The sequence below is a fragment of the Fukomys damarensis genome, unplaced genomic scaffold (assembly GCF_012274545.1).
Source record: "Fukomys damarensis isolate Sample0158 unplaced genomic scaffold, DMR_v1.0_HiC HiC_scaffold_11, whole genome shotgun sequence".
Lineage (NCBI taxonomy): Eukaryota > Metazoa > Chordata > Mammalia > Rodentia > Bathyergidae > Fukomys > Fukomys damarensis.
The window spans coordinates 37462304-37478078 of record NW_022900923.1 but is presented as its reverse complement, the minus strand read 5'-3'; the positions used below and the strand labels follow the sequence as shown (position 1 = coordinate 37478078).

The 15775-nt window shown below is 41.7% G+C and overlaps 1 protein-coding gene across 6 annotated transcripts in view; it reads right to left on the bottom strand.

The window, feature by feature from the left end:
- Positions 1-1958: 1958 nt before the first annotated feature.
- The window catches only part of Lhx9 (LIM homeobox 9), a 19450-nt gene continuing 5633 nt past the window's right edge, over positions 1959-15775 (bottom strand). For 2 of the 6 annotated variants that reach the window (XM_010635404.1, XM_010635403.1), the window contains 4 exons: positions 13948-14150; positions 12631-12986; positions 6585-6787; positions 1959-2535 (listed from right to left, as the gene is read on the bottom strand). In XM_010635404.1, coding sequence (XP_010633706.1) covers positions 2479-2535; positions 6585-6787; positions 12631-12986; positions 13948-14150 — 819 coding nt within the window. In that variant the 3' untranslated portion in view covers positions 1959-2478. Of the gene's footprint in view, positions 2536-5158; positions 5417-6584; positions 6788-12630; positions 12987-13947; positions 14151-15201; positions 15219-15775 lie in introns of those variants that run through there. The other 4 variants (XM_010635401.1, XM_010635398.1, XM_010635402.1 and 1 more) reach the window with 3 other exon arrangements.

The window sequence follows — 15775 nt, the reverse complement described above, 5'->3', positions numbered from 1 at the left end:
TTAAACAGCAAAGCTCCATACAAAATTGGGTGTTTTATATTTATTTTTTACAACTGCATTATCCCTAATATTCTCTTTAGAAGCCTAGAATGACATGAGTATAAATTTCCATTTCAGGACTTCCCATTTCTAATGCTTTCCGCCACAACACCCTTGGCAGGCACACTACCATGTGTGGTTAATAAAAAAATGTTTTGACCCCCCAAAAAATGTACAGTGGATTCCACTGCGATTTTGTTAAATAGAGCTATCTATTTTTTAGGTAATGAAAAAAATCACTGAGATTTTAAGAGGGTTTGCTTTGGTTCCTTTATTATGAAGTTTTATTCTTATTTGAGGTATCAAAAACCTATCCTATCCCCTATGTAAATCAACCTTTAAGTGGCTGCTCAACCAAAGCTCCCAGACAGTAACTCTCAGGAAAGCTTTTTGTGCCCAAATTCTGCCAGAAGTTAGACCGACACAGGCATTTGGGAGGTAGAAGCTGTAAAGACTTGATGCCTTGTGTCTGTCTAAGAAGTCCACATTTTCCATTGTACATCAGACAATAAGTTCACAGTTGCCCCATCTGAAGGACGGCTGTACGTACGTCACGGGAAAGCACGACGGTCATCCAGCTCTGCATTACAAGATTTTCCCTCTTCCCATCTACACAATCCGTGCTCCTTTCCTTTCCTTTTTGAAATGTATCTATTTCAAATTTGTATTTAAAAATATATATATATCTCATTTCAGCTGTGTTCTTTCCCTCTTTGGTCTCTTCCCACATTTCACAGACCAGACAAATATTTAGAGGTCTGTAATGCCAGGCAAAGTTCCAAAAATATTTCTAAACAAAGCTGCCATAGGTGACAGAACACGGAAAGAAGGCAAAGCTTGTAGGACGAAGATGTGAATAAACTGGCTGAAAATGCACTGGAAAATCTATTGAGGTCCCTGTAGCCACAGATGAGGTTTCAATGAGGCATAAACATTCAAGTTACTGACAAAATCAACATGTCCCGTGATCACTCAAGACTGCCCACTTGTCATGGTGCATTGCTCGTTACTGGTTGTAGAAGTAGTAGTAAGTTGCCTCTCTCCCTTTCTCTTCTGCATTGGTTTTTCTTTTTTTAGTACTCAGGAAGAGAAAGCATTTAAGAAAACATTCAAAGTTCTGAGAATATATGTAAGTGAAATATTTAATGTCTGTTATTCATAAAAGTTACATCATTTACATAGGGTTCATTTGTATATAATAAAAGTCTTATCATAATGAAAATTTTCTGGAAAGTATTTTTATGTTAATTTGTTTAACATACACTTTGGACATACAGCTGAACAGGAACAGTTAAAAACTTCTTTCTTCAAATAGTTCCTTTAACAATGAAAAAAAAAAAACCTCATTCCCAAATGTTTTTTCTTTCCACCTGCTCCTTTGTGATATCAATGTAATGCGAACTATACAAAGATTGGATCTCCTCATGGTTCGGAATATATTTGTATACTTCAGTAAAATTGCTCATTGCATAGTGAACATGTAAACTCATACAGTATCTATATATTTTACCCTAATCTAAAAAAGTTGCTGAAATTTTGCACAATAATTTATTCTGAGGTTTATTTTTGTTGTAATTTGGGTTTACATTTTTATTTCTCGTGTATGCATCAATTAAATATAAAAATAAAATAAATCATAAAAATTAAAAACGAAATAATTTCATCCTGGACCAACACAATTTCATCTCGTTGTATTGTTTGAATTTTTCCTACGTATAACAAATTGCAAATGTACTGTGCTGCCTCTTTGAGACAGGGTTCAAAATCAATTCCAACAGTGTGTGTTTAACATAAAGTTAACTATGTTTGCATCAAATAAAATGTTTATTAATGAAAGCTATTTATCATACAAGAAACAGCAAAGATAAGTCATCGTTACAGAGATGTACACTAGAAGTGACAGATGTAAAAGTGCATGCAGAGATTTCTGTTTAAAAAGGAAGTAATAAACAATAATACTAAAATGACTGCGTTTTGATCCCTATACTCTTAAATGAGTGATAGCTTTTCTTTGAATTTACAGTTGGAAAATGCCATTAACAGATAGGACTAATACACATTAGCAAGCAGGTGAAATGAATGTTTCTGGACTTTATTTTACAACTATTGTGCTTGACAAATGTGTGGTTTTTTTTTTTCGGTAATAGTTTTCTCCAAATATGGCATGGGCATATTACTGCCAGGTTGCTCTGGTTTATACATAGTTATCTAATTTTTTAAAAATCACATAATTTTAAGCCTTCATTTGTGTTAGACATCATAAAGAACAGAAGTTTTGTTAACATTCAATAAATGACATTTAAGTCTCACTCTCTCTCTCTCTATTGGTTTTTTTTTTGGCTCAATAAATTTTTAAATGTATGATTATCATAACCTAATAGTGTCTTTGTCTTCACTGCAGTGGATTTCCGATCAAACTTTTCCCCTTCCTTTAATACTTTAGGGAATTTTCAAACGTCGGGATGTTTGGCTGTAATGCCCCAAGATTGGTTCTCCCTGAAAAAAATCATAGCGACAATTTATTAACTACAGAGCAACTTGGCTTTTAGGGGTCTGCAATTTCTACTTAGACTTACAAATATTCATTTTTGCTCAATAGACCTAGCATTGACTCTTACTCGTCTTTAAGGCTTCTTTTCATGCAATTACTTTATCTGCTGAATTGATTTTTTTTATTCTGAAAATTGGAGTGAGTCAAGTTGGTGGGGCATTACTTTTATTAAAAGCAAATATATTTAAAGGTAATTCACGGTGGGGTGACATTGCATATGCAATGGTGTGTGCAATTTATATGATTCAAAGTCAGGAAATCTAAAATTATTGTATGTTTGAACGTTAAAAATATATATACACTATCATTTTAATAGCTTTTGCATATAGTGAAAAGACACTAAAACCAGTAAAATTTAAATAAAACTCCTTAGATTCAAAATGGTTTATTCACACAAATTTAATAGGATATATCACAATTGTTTGGTCCATAAATATTTAGGGGAAATAGTTTCTATACAATGCATTTATCAATAAACAAAGAAACATGGACAATTTTGCTAGACCACTTACTGTACTATAAACACGAAGCTCAATATATAAGATTATTGAATTGATCAACTATATTTGAAAGAGTGCACAACTGCTTTCTATGACATGTTTGTCCCCTCTAACAGGATACACCATAAAAAGAGTTTCAGAAATAAGAGGTAAAACAGTACAAAACTAGTGAGGTGTCAAAAGGGCTTAAAACAGTTAATTTAACAAACAACACATATAATCCTGATTTTCACAAACTTACTTCCAAGTTATATCATAAGGCACATAGGAGAACTGAGTTATAATTAGTCTACTTAATAAAGTAGATCTATAGTACCATATATTGTTCTGTCAAAGAACAAAATTTATAAGTATCAATATTTTACCTGTAAAAGTGTATTAATAAGATCTCAGCCTTACCAAGGTTGTTTGGTCTGGTTAGTGGTAAATGCCCAAAATGTAATAGAAATATGAAAAGTCAAGATTTAAGCTCCATATAAGATGATAACCACACTTGCTAAATATATAATGGCAATCACACCTTTCTTCTGTTACAGTGTTAACTTATCTCCCATCATCTTTTTTTAAAAATAAGCTACTTTCTGTGCTAATTTTCTAAAGACCCTGAGCAAAAGTTACAATAATGCACTTTAACGTGGGCAGTGAACTGTCAATATGTAAGCACACATTTATACAGCCAGAGGACCCCTTGTAAATCTATTAGTCACCTAGACGATCAGAGATTTAAGGGGTCCAAAAAAGTGGAGAATATGTGCAAAGTTATTCTTAACAATCCACTAAAGCAAGACATATATCTTGACTTCTTTTTATTTTTATTTTTATTTTTAGGAAATCCACAATCTAATTGGTATTTAACTACAACAGAAGCATATAGATGAACATTCACCACTGCCCAGACCATTAAGATTTTACCTTAAATTAAAGGAAAAAAATGCTACTGTAAACTAGGAAATATGTTCAGATCAGCATCCACAAGGCTTCTGAGTTTATCTACTTTAAGACTAATTTCAAATCTCAAAGGTCAGAAAAGTATTTTTATGTATAAATCAACAAATGCCAAAAATAAACCAAAGCAAAACAAAGCCAAAGAAATACCATTGTTGGTGTCAATTTACTAAGTTGTTTTTTTTTAATTATTCATATAGAATGTCAGATACAATATCATGGTACAGGTGAAGCCAATTAATAATAGACTTATTAAAGTATACCAATTTTCTTTGATTTCTTAAAAATTATATTTTGCTTATTTCCATCTTCCCTAGGAAAAAAAGTAAAGTGGAAAGAATAATTTCAGAGCTTTTTAGGTTTTGTTGTTGTTAGGTGGTTTTTTGTTTTCTTTTTTAGCTTTAAGAGGTCAAAGTATAGAACGGAGTTTAATCTTTTTAAATGTTGAGAGGGAGATAACTAAGTTAAAAAACAAAAATGAGGCCTTTAATCCCTAAGAAAAGGAAAAGTCACATTCTGGAATAAATTTCCCACCTATTTTATCGTGACTATTTAAACTTATTATCATTAATTTCTTCATTAAATCACATTTCTCATTTGAATTAACAGTTCAGGTAAGAAATGGGAATACTCGGTACATTTTTTTTTCAGTTTTAAAATTTGAAGAATGTGAAGATTTCAAAGTTCCATAATCACACAGTCAAGGGGTTTTAGAAATAACTGCCTGGTTCATTGTTCTAATCACTTAAACAGTAATATGCTTCCTTGCTCACCATAACACCACTTTTTTTTTTTTTCTTCGAGATTCTGGAAATAAGTAACATACAATTTTAAGAGGCACTTATTAGAATGATTTGAAAACTCCGGTCACCGACTAAGAGACCTAATTAAAGAAAAAAAAAATCCAAATACACTTTGTAGACAAACTATGTTTACTTAAAGGACACAATATTGTGAACTCATTTGCCAAGTGGCTGCAGATGCTACACATCAAGCTGTTATTTTCATTCCCCAAATATTTTATGGGTTAGAAGGAAAAAAAAAGAAGTCTTGTAAATAATAAAAAATAATAATTAGAATAATAATGAAGAGGAAGCATTAAAAAAAATAAAATAAACCGATGTTAGAAAAGGTTCGTTAAGGTAGTGTGTGAGGGGCTTCCGGACTCGTGGCTGTCCATGTTTGAGGTCACGGACGTCACTACAGTGACAGTGGGATTGGTCAGGTCTGTTAAAGTGGTCGCAGTGCCGGGTGGAGTGAGAGCTCCGCTGTCTGCTGAGGGCGGGGCCGGAAGCGACGCGCCATCGGCTTTATCAACACCCCCATTCTCCTGCCGCAAAAGGTTCCTTCTGAATTTGGCTCGTGCGTTTTGGAACCAAACCTGCAAACCAATCCCAATTGATTTCTTTACGATGTTAATTTTTATATTCTTTCTCTCTCTCTTTCTGCCTTTGTTTCTTTCTCTCCTTTTTTTTTTTTTCCTATTTCCTCTTTTTAAAAATATTTCTTCTTTTAAATATAATTGCCTATTGTCCTTGGGAAGGAAAGGGCTTTTTTTTTCCTCCTCTCTCTCTTTTAAAACAGGGTAGTGAGTGACATTACAGATGTGCTCTCTCTCAGCTGCACATTCTCTCCCCAGCCAGTTTGGACACTCATCACATCAGCATGAACCAGTGCACTTGGGGCAACTGGCGCTTCGGTGGAGAAACCAAGGAGATGAAGGAGGAGAAATACATCCCAATTCCTCCACAGCTGTCTTTTGAGAATGAGAAGCAGGGGCACCTGCTGCCACAAGGTAGAAACCACTTCTAGGAAGAAAACGTGACTGAGACAATTTCCACTACTCTTGAGTCTGACACCCCGGCCACAGGCTCAAATCAGCGAGAGACAACTTCTCAAAATCTAAAGTATCTGTAGTTTGTCCCCTCGAAGTAGAGCTCACCGGTGACTCACAGTAAGCCGTTATAACTTCATAGTTATATAGTCTGACCCTGATGAATCTGAGGAAGTATTTGAACCACTGTACTAACTCCCAGCTTTTAATTATGATTTGTTAACACAGAAAGACACTTGTTCCAACTGGTTGCCGAGGTGCTAACTGTACTTTTGGCTTTTGGGGGAGTTGGGGAGGAGAAAGTCCACTTGAACTGGGAAGGTCGTCATGTCTGCGTGAGGCTGATGTAGGACAGTGCTAGCAGATACCTCACAAGTCAGTGCCCTGAGCCTAACACTCCTGGGCATCTTACAACTAGGACTTGTGCAGATAACGTCACTTGTATTTGCATGGCAGCAAGGCAAGCTGTGCTGGCTTTGGAGACCCTCTCCCATCTGTAGGGAGAATGTGTCGGCATCTTAAAAGACCTCGGGTCTCTGTCTGAGTACCCTTCAGGAAGCCCCCGCAAAACCTCAGCATACCCTCTAAGGTGATGACTAAGATAAACTACTAAGAAGCAAAACAGGAAGCAGTCACATCAGGTTGATGGGGAAGAGAGCTATTTACTGGCGAGGGGAAGGGAGATGTAGGTACAGCCAGTGAAGAGGAGTCTTACCTGCAAAACTCTTTTGGTTAGGCCTGTTTTCTGAGCAAGCTGCTTGAGGTCCTTGGCATCCGGGTTGTGGTTGATGGCAAAGTAGGATTTCATGGTCCGGAGCTGATGGTGCTTGAAGGAGGTTCGCATACGCTTGGTCTTCTGTGAGGGTGGATAAGGCTGTTGGTCCCGGTCCAAGTGGTCCGCTTCATTCTCGTTACAACCTGTTGCAGTCACAGGGAACAGACAACTGCTCAGTAGAGATTCCTGCATTGACTGAAAAGATGTCAGGCTACATGGTTCTGCTACCATGTGAAAGCAAGAGGAAGAGGTTGACAGTTCTGTATGAATAGTGTCTGGACAAAGAGGAGGCCATGGCCAGTGTCAAGCAAACTTGTCAGTTAGTGTAGACACAACCGGAGTTTGCGCAATAGAAAAATATTGGTTAAATATTTTCTTTTGCTTTAAAGTTGATGGAAAATGTTGCAAAAGTGAATGAACCCTAAGCAGAAAGTGGGAATGAGAGAAACCTCCAAGAGCAGAAGAAGAAAGAAATCCTTTTCTAGGACACTTATGCATATCAGCACCACATGACCACCCACGTTCACACAGTATTTTAAGACTTCACATTTTGTGTTTCTGGAAGAGGGCTGTGTATCTGAAGGCACTGCTGTTTAGCACATAGGATGTGTCAAACAAGTACTTTGGCTCCCAACTCTCAAGTTTGTGAAAGCCCACCAACTGCCGGAGAATGTACATCATTTCCAATTTTTAGCATTTTCTCATATTCTTAGAGCTTTCATTATCAGGAGGAAGTTAGAATAGTGCTGGAAAAGATGGAGATTTTAGAAAGATTTTAAGATTTCTTATGAAAGCATAAAAAATGTATTTCAGGGCTTTGAGGTATAACAGGTTAGCACAGGGCTATATAGGAAGAAAATATTTTCCCCCTTGGGGTTATTCTAATAAATATTTCTGAAAGAGAATGAGCCCAGCCTTACTCTCTCTTGGTTCATGCCTGGAGCGCTCTCACAGCTCACAGCTGAGAGACACTGCTGGTGCTGATTTCTCTGCTCAGATCCGTCCCCTTTTTTCTCTGAACCCACGTGAGTGGGAAGCGAGCTGTGCCACTGGCTGGTCTGGCAGAGGGGACCACGTCTCTCCTCTGCCAAAGTCCTCCTTGGCAACAAGAGCAAAACAAATCAGCCTTTGAAACCAGCTAACAAGTCATTCTCCTCTGTATATTTAAATCATTTCCCCAAACCCTGGCTCTGCATAGGAAATATGACTACAAAACGGAAACATTTCGCTACTTACTGATTCAACCAACTTTGCAAATTCAAGGGCATGACAATTTTTTTTAAACCTGTTTTTTATATTACCTGATGGATATTTGTAACTGATCACCCTACCTTTTAGTGCATTATTTAAAATCAACCTTATGTCATGCAGCAGGGGAAGAAACTTGAATGCTGAAAAATAAAGTGAGAAATCTCAAGAGTAGCGCCCCCATTTTACTTAATAAAATGCTATCTTCCTGCTATGTTGATTAGAATTACCTTTTAAAAGTATCCAGCAAATCAGTACATATAATGTACTGATTTTTCCCGCAAATCAGCATATTTACAGAAATGCAGAAATCTTATAGTCATCAACTAAGAGATCAGCTGCATAGAAAACTTATTCAAGAAAAAATTCTCCTTAGTGTAACAAAACTAAGCATGAACTAATGTTTCCTTGGTTTGTATCGCCGTAAGACATGTAAGCAGGAAGACACACACTTGGCAAAGAGCAGGTGAGTTTTTTGAGAGAACAGACTGTCTCATATTACATTGGGATCCTCTAAGTCAAGCACAGAGCCAGGAATGCAACAAGCATTCAATCAAGGTTTTGAACCCTTTGTTCATCAACAAAATCACAAGTGAATATGAATGTAAAATAAAAAAACTTGAAATAGAAACCGAGTGCAATGTGTTCACTCAAATATTGAACAAAGGCTTTTTTTTCACCCACCAGAAATAGTACCGTATATCCAGAGATAACAGAGAGAATATAGTTTGCATTTTCTCCTATTTCAGCCCAATAGGGCTATGTCAAGTTCAAATAGTCCACAGAATTGCACTTTCCTGTCCTCTAATGGATGAAACAACATCTCGTGGCCTCCTATGAAACTATACTTATCTCTGCTAAACTGAGCCATATTTCACAGCCAGATTACAAATGCACCCACAACAAAATGGCCAAAGAGGCACATGTCAGTCATCAAGACTTCTTCGAAAGTGATTTCATTCCTGTCATGTGTGTGTAAGTCTTCCTAAACAACACATCCACTTGAGTGTATTACACTCAGGTGGAAGCCTTGACGCACTGCTTAAATAATGCCCTTAGCCATCCCCTCTTCCCCATGGTAATATTTCTTAGAAATTCATGATTCCCAACCTACCTATGTCATCACTGGGCTTTCAAAAGCATTTTATGAACAGTAATTGCAGGAAGATTTGAAGGCGTTGCTTTCCTATGTACTCTATCCATTGATGGTGATTTGAAACTTAGTGGAGCACTTAGTGGCTTAAGTAGAATTAGAGGGCCCATTTCCACAAGAAATATACAATTCAGTGTATATGAAGATAGGTCATCAGATCTTTACTCAACAGATATTACTATATATAATATTCATGTGACTATGATATCACTTATACAACTACATAGGAAAATATATTTCTTTCACCAAGTAACTCAGTTCACCACTCTAAATTATTTGGGTTTAACTATAAATGCATTAAGTGAACTTGGAAATGATTGTGTTTCCCCTAGTCCAGAATTTCTAAAGCCTTAGAGGTATTTTTCTCCTGAATTAAGAGATCGACTAAATTTTTAAATTATCTAAGTACCACCGGTAAGTACACATCTGACATTATTAAAATTAATGAGATGATCTAAAAAGTTTATTTTCTATCACTTATGGTCACCTACCTAAAAGTTTGTTTCTGAAGGTTTTAACCTTCTGAGAATTAAATGATTCCTGGGAGACCACTAGGGGTCAGTACCAGGCTAATTCAAAAACAACCAGGCACAACTTGGGGTAGAATGAATCTAAAGAAAGGAGATTTTGAGAAGTAGCAAAAAAGTGAATCTCTTAATTAATGCTAAATTATCCAATATGATCTGTTTCTTTTAGATTAAATCTTCCCACCCTGAACAGCTTTATTTCAATCCGGTATTCCAGATAAACATTCCATGTCTTTTTCTAAAATACATGGCTGATATATTCACAGAGGGGTAATTAGGGACATTCTCATTAAGGGCTTTTGCCTCATTTTAAGAACTCTGTCAATTTTCACATCTCTGAGACTCTTTAAATTACAAACCTGCTTTGTGTAGATGGTTTTGAGAACATGTCACTACGTAATGTATATTTTGTTTCATACCAGTGGTACCCTTTATAAGACTAGTTTACATTTAAATAGAAATAGTAGTATAAAATCCAACGAAGCCTAAAATAATTAAAACAATGAAAATGGGCTCATTTTTGTTTTCTCTGTTTTAATGTTTTTAATTTGTTGAAGGGTTACTTTCCCTAGTTTTATACAGACATCGGATTTGTAACACTCTGGAAATGGGCTTGGTATGTGGTCAAGCAATTGTGCTGGATTATTTTTGCCTAACCTAAAGAACGATGTACTACTTACTTTTATCTCAGGGGAAAATCCAAAAAGGATGGAGTGAACATTATTAAGAGGCTGTACGGGATGAGGGGTGTACAAATTCTTCAGGTTAGGCAGCCCTAGGCAACTTTCCCCTCCATCTCCAGCAAAACATCAACTCGCTCAACAACTTGGACAACATTAATTTGCACAATAAAGGTTTAAGTGCCTCAGGAGGAGATTTTCATTCTTTTTGAGAAATAAATTCATACTTAGTTCTCTTCACAGAAGTAAAAGAAGCTGAATTCTATTGTTCCTAATGCCCCTTGGATCTTTCTAATATAAAATAAGATCCAAGGCAAAAATGAAATTTAGCTAATTAGATTGAATAAACAGGCCAAAAGTGGGGCTTGCCTGCAGTTCGGCTACAAACCTCCACCCTACTGGACTTTTATGGGACCGAAAGAACCCCTCTCTGCAAAGGACTCTGGGTACAGTCTCAGTATCTCAGTGCCCTCCCCACATGAAGGCCTTGGTGAGTGGCTTGACATTCCAGTGCCATCTTATATTAATAAAGAACAATGGGTGCCCTGCCTGTCCGGCCCTGGGGACTGCGCATCAAAGGAGATGAAGTAAGAGTGCTGAGCAAAGTGGCCCCTAACCAAGCCACTGCCGCAGCACAGCAGGAGCCAGGGAGAAGGCGCTGCCCAGCTGCCTGCTGTGGCTGCCTCTGCACAGGGCTGGAAAAACCCAAGGCTGTGCTTCCTGCCCTCACACAAACCAACTCTGGGAGAGGCTGTGTGGAGCCTGCCCGCCCTTTTCTCTTTTCCAGGCCACTCTAGCATGTCCTTAACCTGCTGAGGACAAACACAGCTTTGCTGGGCTACTTGCTTGACTATCCAGAATTAAGTCATCTGATTCAGAAGGGAGAGAACCTAGGCAGGGGGCTGGGGAGTGCTTGCTCATCCTACACGCTTGCTCTCTGAAAACTCTCCATTTAGAGAAGAGCTCTTAGTTTCTCCCTTCACATTGGCTGTGTGACCTTAGGTGGATCATGTTATTGACTAGACACTGTTCCTTTATCACTCAGCAACAGTGTCATACACTATGCGAGGCACTGGGAACTTAGTATTTTTTATTTTTTGATACCAGGGATTGAACTTGGGACCTTGCGCTTGTGAGACCAGTGGTAGAACCACTGATCTAAATCCCGGCCGCAGGCACTGGGAATTGAAAGAGAAAAATAGGTACAATATGGGCACCCAAGCCCTGCCAGGGTATCTGGGGAGCTCAGGGCGATGACAGAGTTGAGACAGTAAAGTGGTCCCCAAGGTCCTTTCCCACTGAATGGTCTCCGCTGGCCTGAGTCTCCTGCTGGTTGAGCTTCTCAGACAGGTCTGGGCCAGTGCATGGAAGTCACAACAGTGGAGGTCCCTAAGCTCCCCAAAGTGAGCCAGGGCTTTTTACCCTTTTCCCAGGGACTGGGATTCACTAGAAGGGCTTCTATCCTAGAGTGAGATTATGGTCCCTAAGGCCTGTCAACATCCTTACCTAGAAGATGGGAAGCAGGGACTGGGTACCAAACAATGGGAAATAGATGCATGAGTGTGAAACAGATTGGTAAATGATAGGTGTGTCCTACTGTGAGGGAGGATGTGTACTCTCAGGCCATCGCCTGCACTTTGTTTTTAGTTAAGAGAAGGCTGCTGGAGGACAAAAGAGCAGCGTGAGACCTCACTAAGCTCCCTCAGTGGGCCTTGCTTGGAGCCTCCGTCAATTGGCCTGGGTCTCTGACACCTGGGGAATGAGGGGGCTGGATGGACACCCTGACCTACCAGACGCACAGGCCAGCTCAGCAGTGGAGAGATTCCTGCCCCTACCACCGCTTTTTGCCAAGAGCAGGGATTCAGTTTCTCAACACTCTTGCCAACTGTGTTGCTGATTAACTTTGGGTTGGTTGGTGAGGTCTCTGCCCCCTCTAGGCAGACCGGGGTTAGGCTCTGAAGTTCCCCACCCCTTCAGTATTTAGCAAAGCCTGCTTCTGGATCTATAATTTGGCTTCCACAAAGAAATTGCCCTGGGGCTGTTTTGCTCCAACTGGGAGCCAGAAACTAATGGCCTCATTAACTAATGGGCAACCAGGGTTTGGCTCTGCCTGTTTGGGGGAAGTCACTAGAGCTCACTGGTTTTGAATGTGTTTTTTGCCACAACCTCAGTAAAGTGCGGTCTTTCCCCCTCTTGCTCTCTCTGTCCCTTCCTTCCTTCTTTCTTCAAATTGAGCAGGAGTTAGAGTGAGCACAGGGCCATGTTGGGCATAGCACGCTCTTGCAGCCGGATCTTGGACAGACAAGGGGTTCAGTCCTCCTCAGGCAGCCAGACCCCCACCCCACCCGCTGCGTGGGTGGGTAGGGGCAGGGACCCACCTGAGTTGTAATTGACTATGTCCACTCCCAGCGCAGGGCTCTTCCGCTTCCGGGGCCGCCCTTTCTGCACCGTGCCGGTGCCATTGAAGTAAGGAAGGGCCAAGCCGCCGCTCTTGGCTGCCAGCTCCGTGTAGCTCAGCTGCGGTGGATACTCTCCTTGCAAGAGGGTCTCGAAGTGGGCGCGGCAGTACACCAGGCTGTCCTTCATGCCGAAATGGTCGCCCGTGGTCAGAGTCTTGTTGCAGGTGGAGCAGGTGAAGCAGCTCAGGTGGTAGACAGAGTCTCGGGCGCGCATGACCATCTCGGAGGCAGAAATGCCAAGGTGGCAGCGGGCACATCTCTGCACAGAGAACCTTCTGGAAGGAAACCGCAAGGTCAGGACTCTGCAAGGAGGGTCAGGGCAAGGAAGAGCCATCTCCCACCGTGCAGTACCTGGGCTTGGTCTGCCACGGCCAAAGACTGAGACAGTAGGGCTCCAGAAGCTCATGATGCTTGGACATACTTTGGACAGGACATTAGTTTTATTTGCTCATTTGACCTCTTCTGGCTCTAGGAGACCAGGGCAAATATCCTTACAGTAAAGGAAGAACTGGGAGCTGAGCTACAGTTTCTTTCTCTACATGAATTAAAAAAAAATCTGCAGTATCTAATTCACGGGCTATTGAAAACATTAAATTGCAATGCCAAAATAAACAGCTTCGTTAACTATAAAATGTTCTGTGAATGAAGAGATTCCTAGCTGTTTGAATGCACCTCACAGCAGTCAACATCGGGTAAGGACAGTGTTGTAAAGGAAAGGTCATTCTTCTTCAGGTCACCTGTATGCAGTTCTGTCTTTCCCAGTTCAGAAGCATCAGTGAACACTTCTGCAGCTGAGTTTTCTCTCTAGTCTGGTAAGAGCAGCAAAGGGCACACTGAACTGAGAGACTTGGGTTTGGGCAGTGGCCCTCACTCCTTTTCATAGCCATTGACAAGGTCAGCTGCCACCCAAGCCGCTGCCAGTTGGGTTCCAAGGCACTCAAGCCGCTCAGTTCGTAATAAGCGGGGAGAGCAGGAAGCAACGGACTCAAGTCTCCGTCCGGGGTTAGATTACTCTTTCTCAGAGTCTCAGATCTTTCAGAATTTGGCAACTGAACTGGGAGCCTCTGGGACTTTGACGTCCCCTCTCCCCCGCCCCGGTGGGATGGGGAGACTGCGGCCTGGAGACAACACCAAGTGACTTTCCCTGGTCTCGGGAAAGACAACCGAACCCCAAAGGTGGTTCACTGAGGGGGGACTGAACTTGGGCTGGTGGCCCTGCCCTGCGCTTTACATTACCTGTAGTAATCCTCCTTGCAGTAAATGCTGCCGTCCTTGGCGAAGCAGGTGAGCTCAGACTCGAGCGCCAGCTTACATTCACAGCACTTCAGGCACCTCAGGTGCCACTGCTTGTCCACGGCCAGCAAGTAGTACCTGTCCGAGATCTTGCCCCCGCACCCGGCGCACAGAGCGGGCTTCTCCGGGCTCAGCGGGGGCATCCCCTGCAAAGCGAGCACAGCCGGGCTGAGGCTCAGGAGGGCGGAGCGCGGCACCGCACGATGCGGGATGGGGGAAGAGCGTCCCGGAAGGAACCACGCGGGACAAATGTGGGAAAACCCTTGCCAAGTCCCCCTTCGCCGCTCTGGTGCCTCTCTGAACCCGCGTTTGCATTCCTCAGATGCTAGGGAGACCGAGAGTCTACTGACAATAGTCTGGTAGGTGTTTCCCCAACGTAGAATACTTACAAGCTGAATAGTGTGGCTTCAGAAATACATAAAATAACATCGTTATTGGGGAGTGGAAAAGAAATCTGAACGAGTTCAAATTTTTTTTTTGCACCAGAATTTAGAATCCTGTTTTTAGTTTTGTTTAGGCAGCGTTAAAATCGAAATCAAGGGAGGTATTTAATCGGTGCCCACAATTTGGTCGGCATTGTTTTGATGGAGATATAAGTGGCTGATCCTTCTGCTCACAGATTATCAGGGCTCTTGCTTTCTCCTCCTTACAGTCCCTCTTTCTCGGGCACCAGCCTAAACACGAAATCCTGATCCTGAAAAATCTTGTTTGGTGCCGAAATGCAGCTTCCCATCAGGGTCCCATTGAGGATGGTAAATCTCACCTTGAAGAGCCCAGCATGCGGTTTAGCTGCTGCCTTGTATTTTTAAGTAGAATAACCACAAAAGGGGAAACAGGTCACCCCCTAAACTTTTCCCTCCAAACTAGCTGACATGGGTTGAAATTCCTCACCAAATTTTGGCGGGCCTAGAAAAGTCAACTTTTGTTCTTTACCAGGATTAGATCCCTGCCCTGGATTTCCACAGCAAATGAAGGTACTGACACCCACTCGGCTATTTGGCACCGCCAGACCCGGCCAAAGCAGCCCCCCCTCCCGTAAGTCTGAGCACCAATTCCCCCTGTGATACCAGAGCATCCACGCCACACAGCACTACTTGGCTGGAGTCATTTCCGGAGACTTCTGTAGTTCTTTCCCTCTGGCTCATAATAAGTGAGAAAGGGAAGTACTTGCCAATTCTTTAAGAGGACACGACTTACAGTTGCGAATAAGCAGTAGTGGTAGTTGATTACTTCGTTTAAAGGTTGGAAAGTTCTTGCCTTTGGAGTAGGTATCCTGCTCCTCCGCAATTTTTCTATTTCCCCCTGTACGCGACACCAGCCGCCCCGCAAACCAAAGGCAAAACTGCTGCGGTGCCAAGGACTGAAAATCTCTGGGTTTGGGACGCCAAGCCCCAAGCGTTCGGAGAACAGGAAACGGACCAGTGACGTCTAGGTCCACTCCAAGATCCGTTCCTCAGGCCCAGAGACTGAGGCCACCAGGCTCCGGTTTGGGCTGGGGCTGCAGATCCTCGCCCAGGAGGCACCGGGCGTCTAGGGAGACTGGGGACTGGAGTCTGAGGTCTGCCGGAGAGGAGGCCCCTCTTCTGGCTCGCCCTGCCTGCTAGGGGACCGTTGCTGCGGAGGGTAACGAGCTCGGGGCTTTTAGGAGCAAGGGCGCTGGAAGTCGGAGAGGGAGCCTTAGCGCAAACCTAGGTGGGAGCCAGAAAACCCAGCGACGCCCTCAGCAGTCGGGCCCCCAGCCCCCCAGGCCCCGCCGCGGCGGGCGGGAACC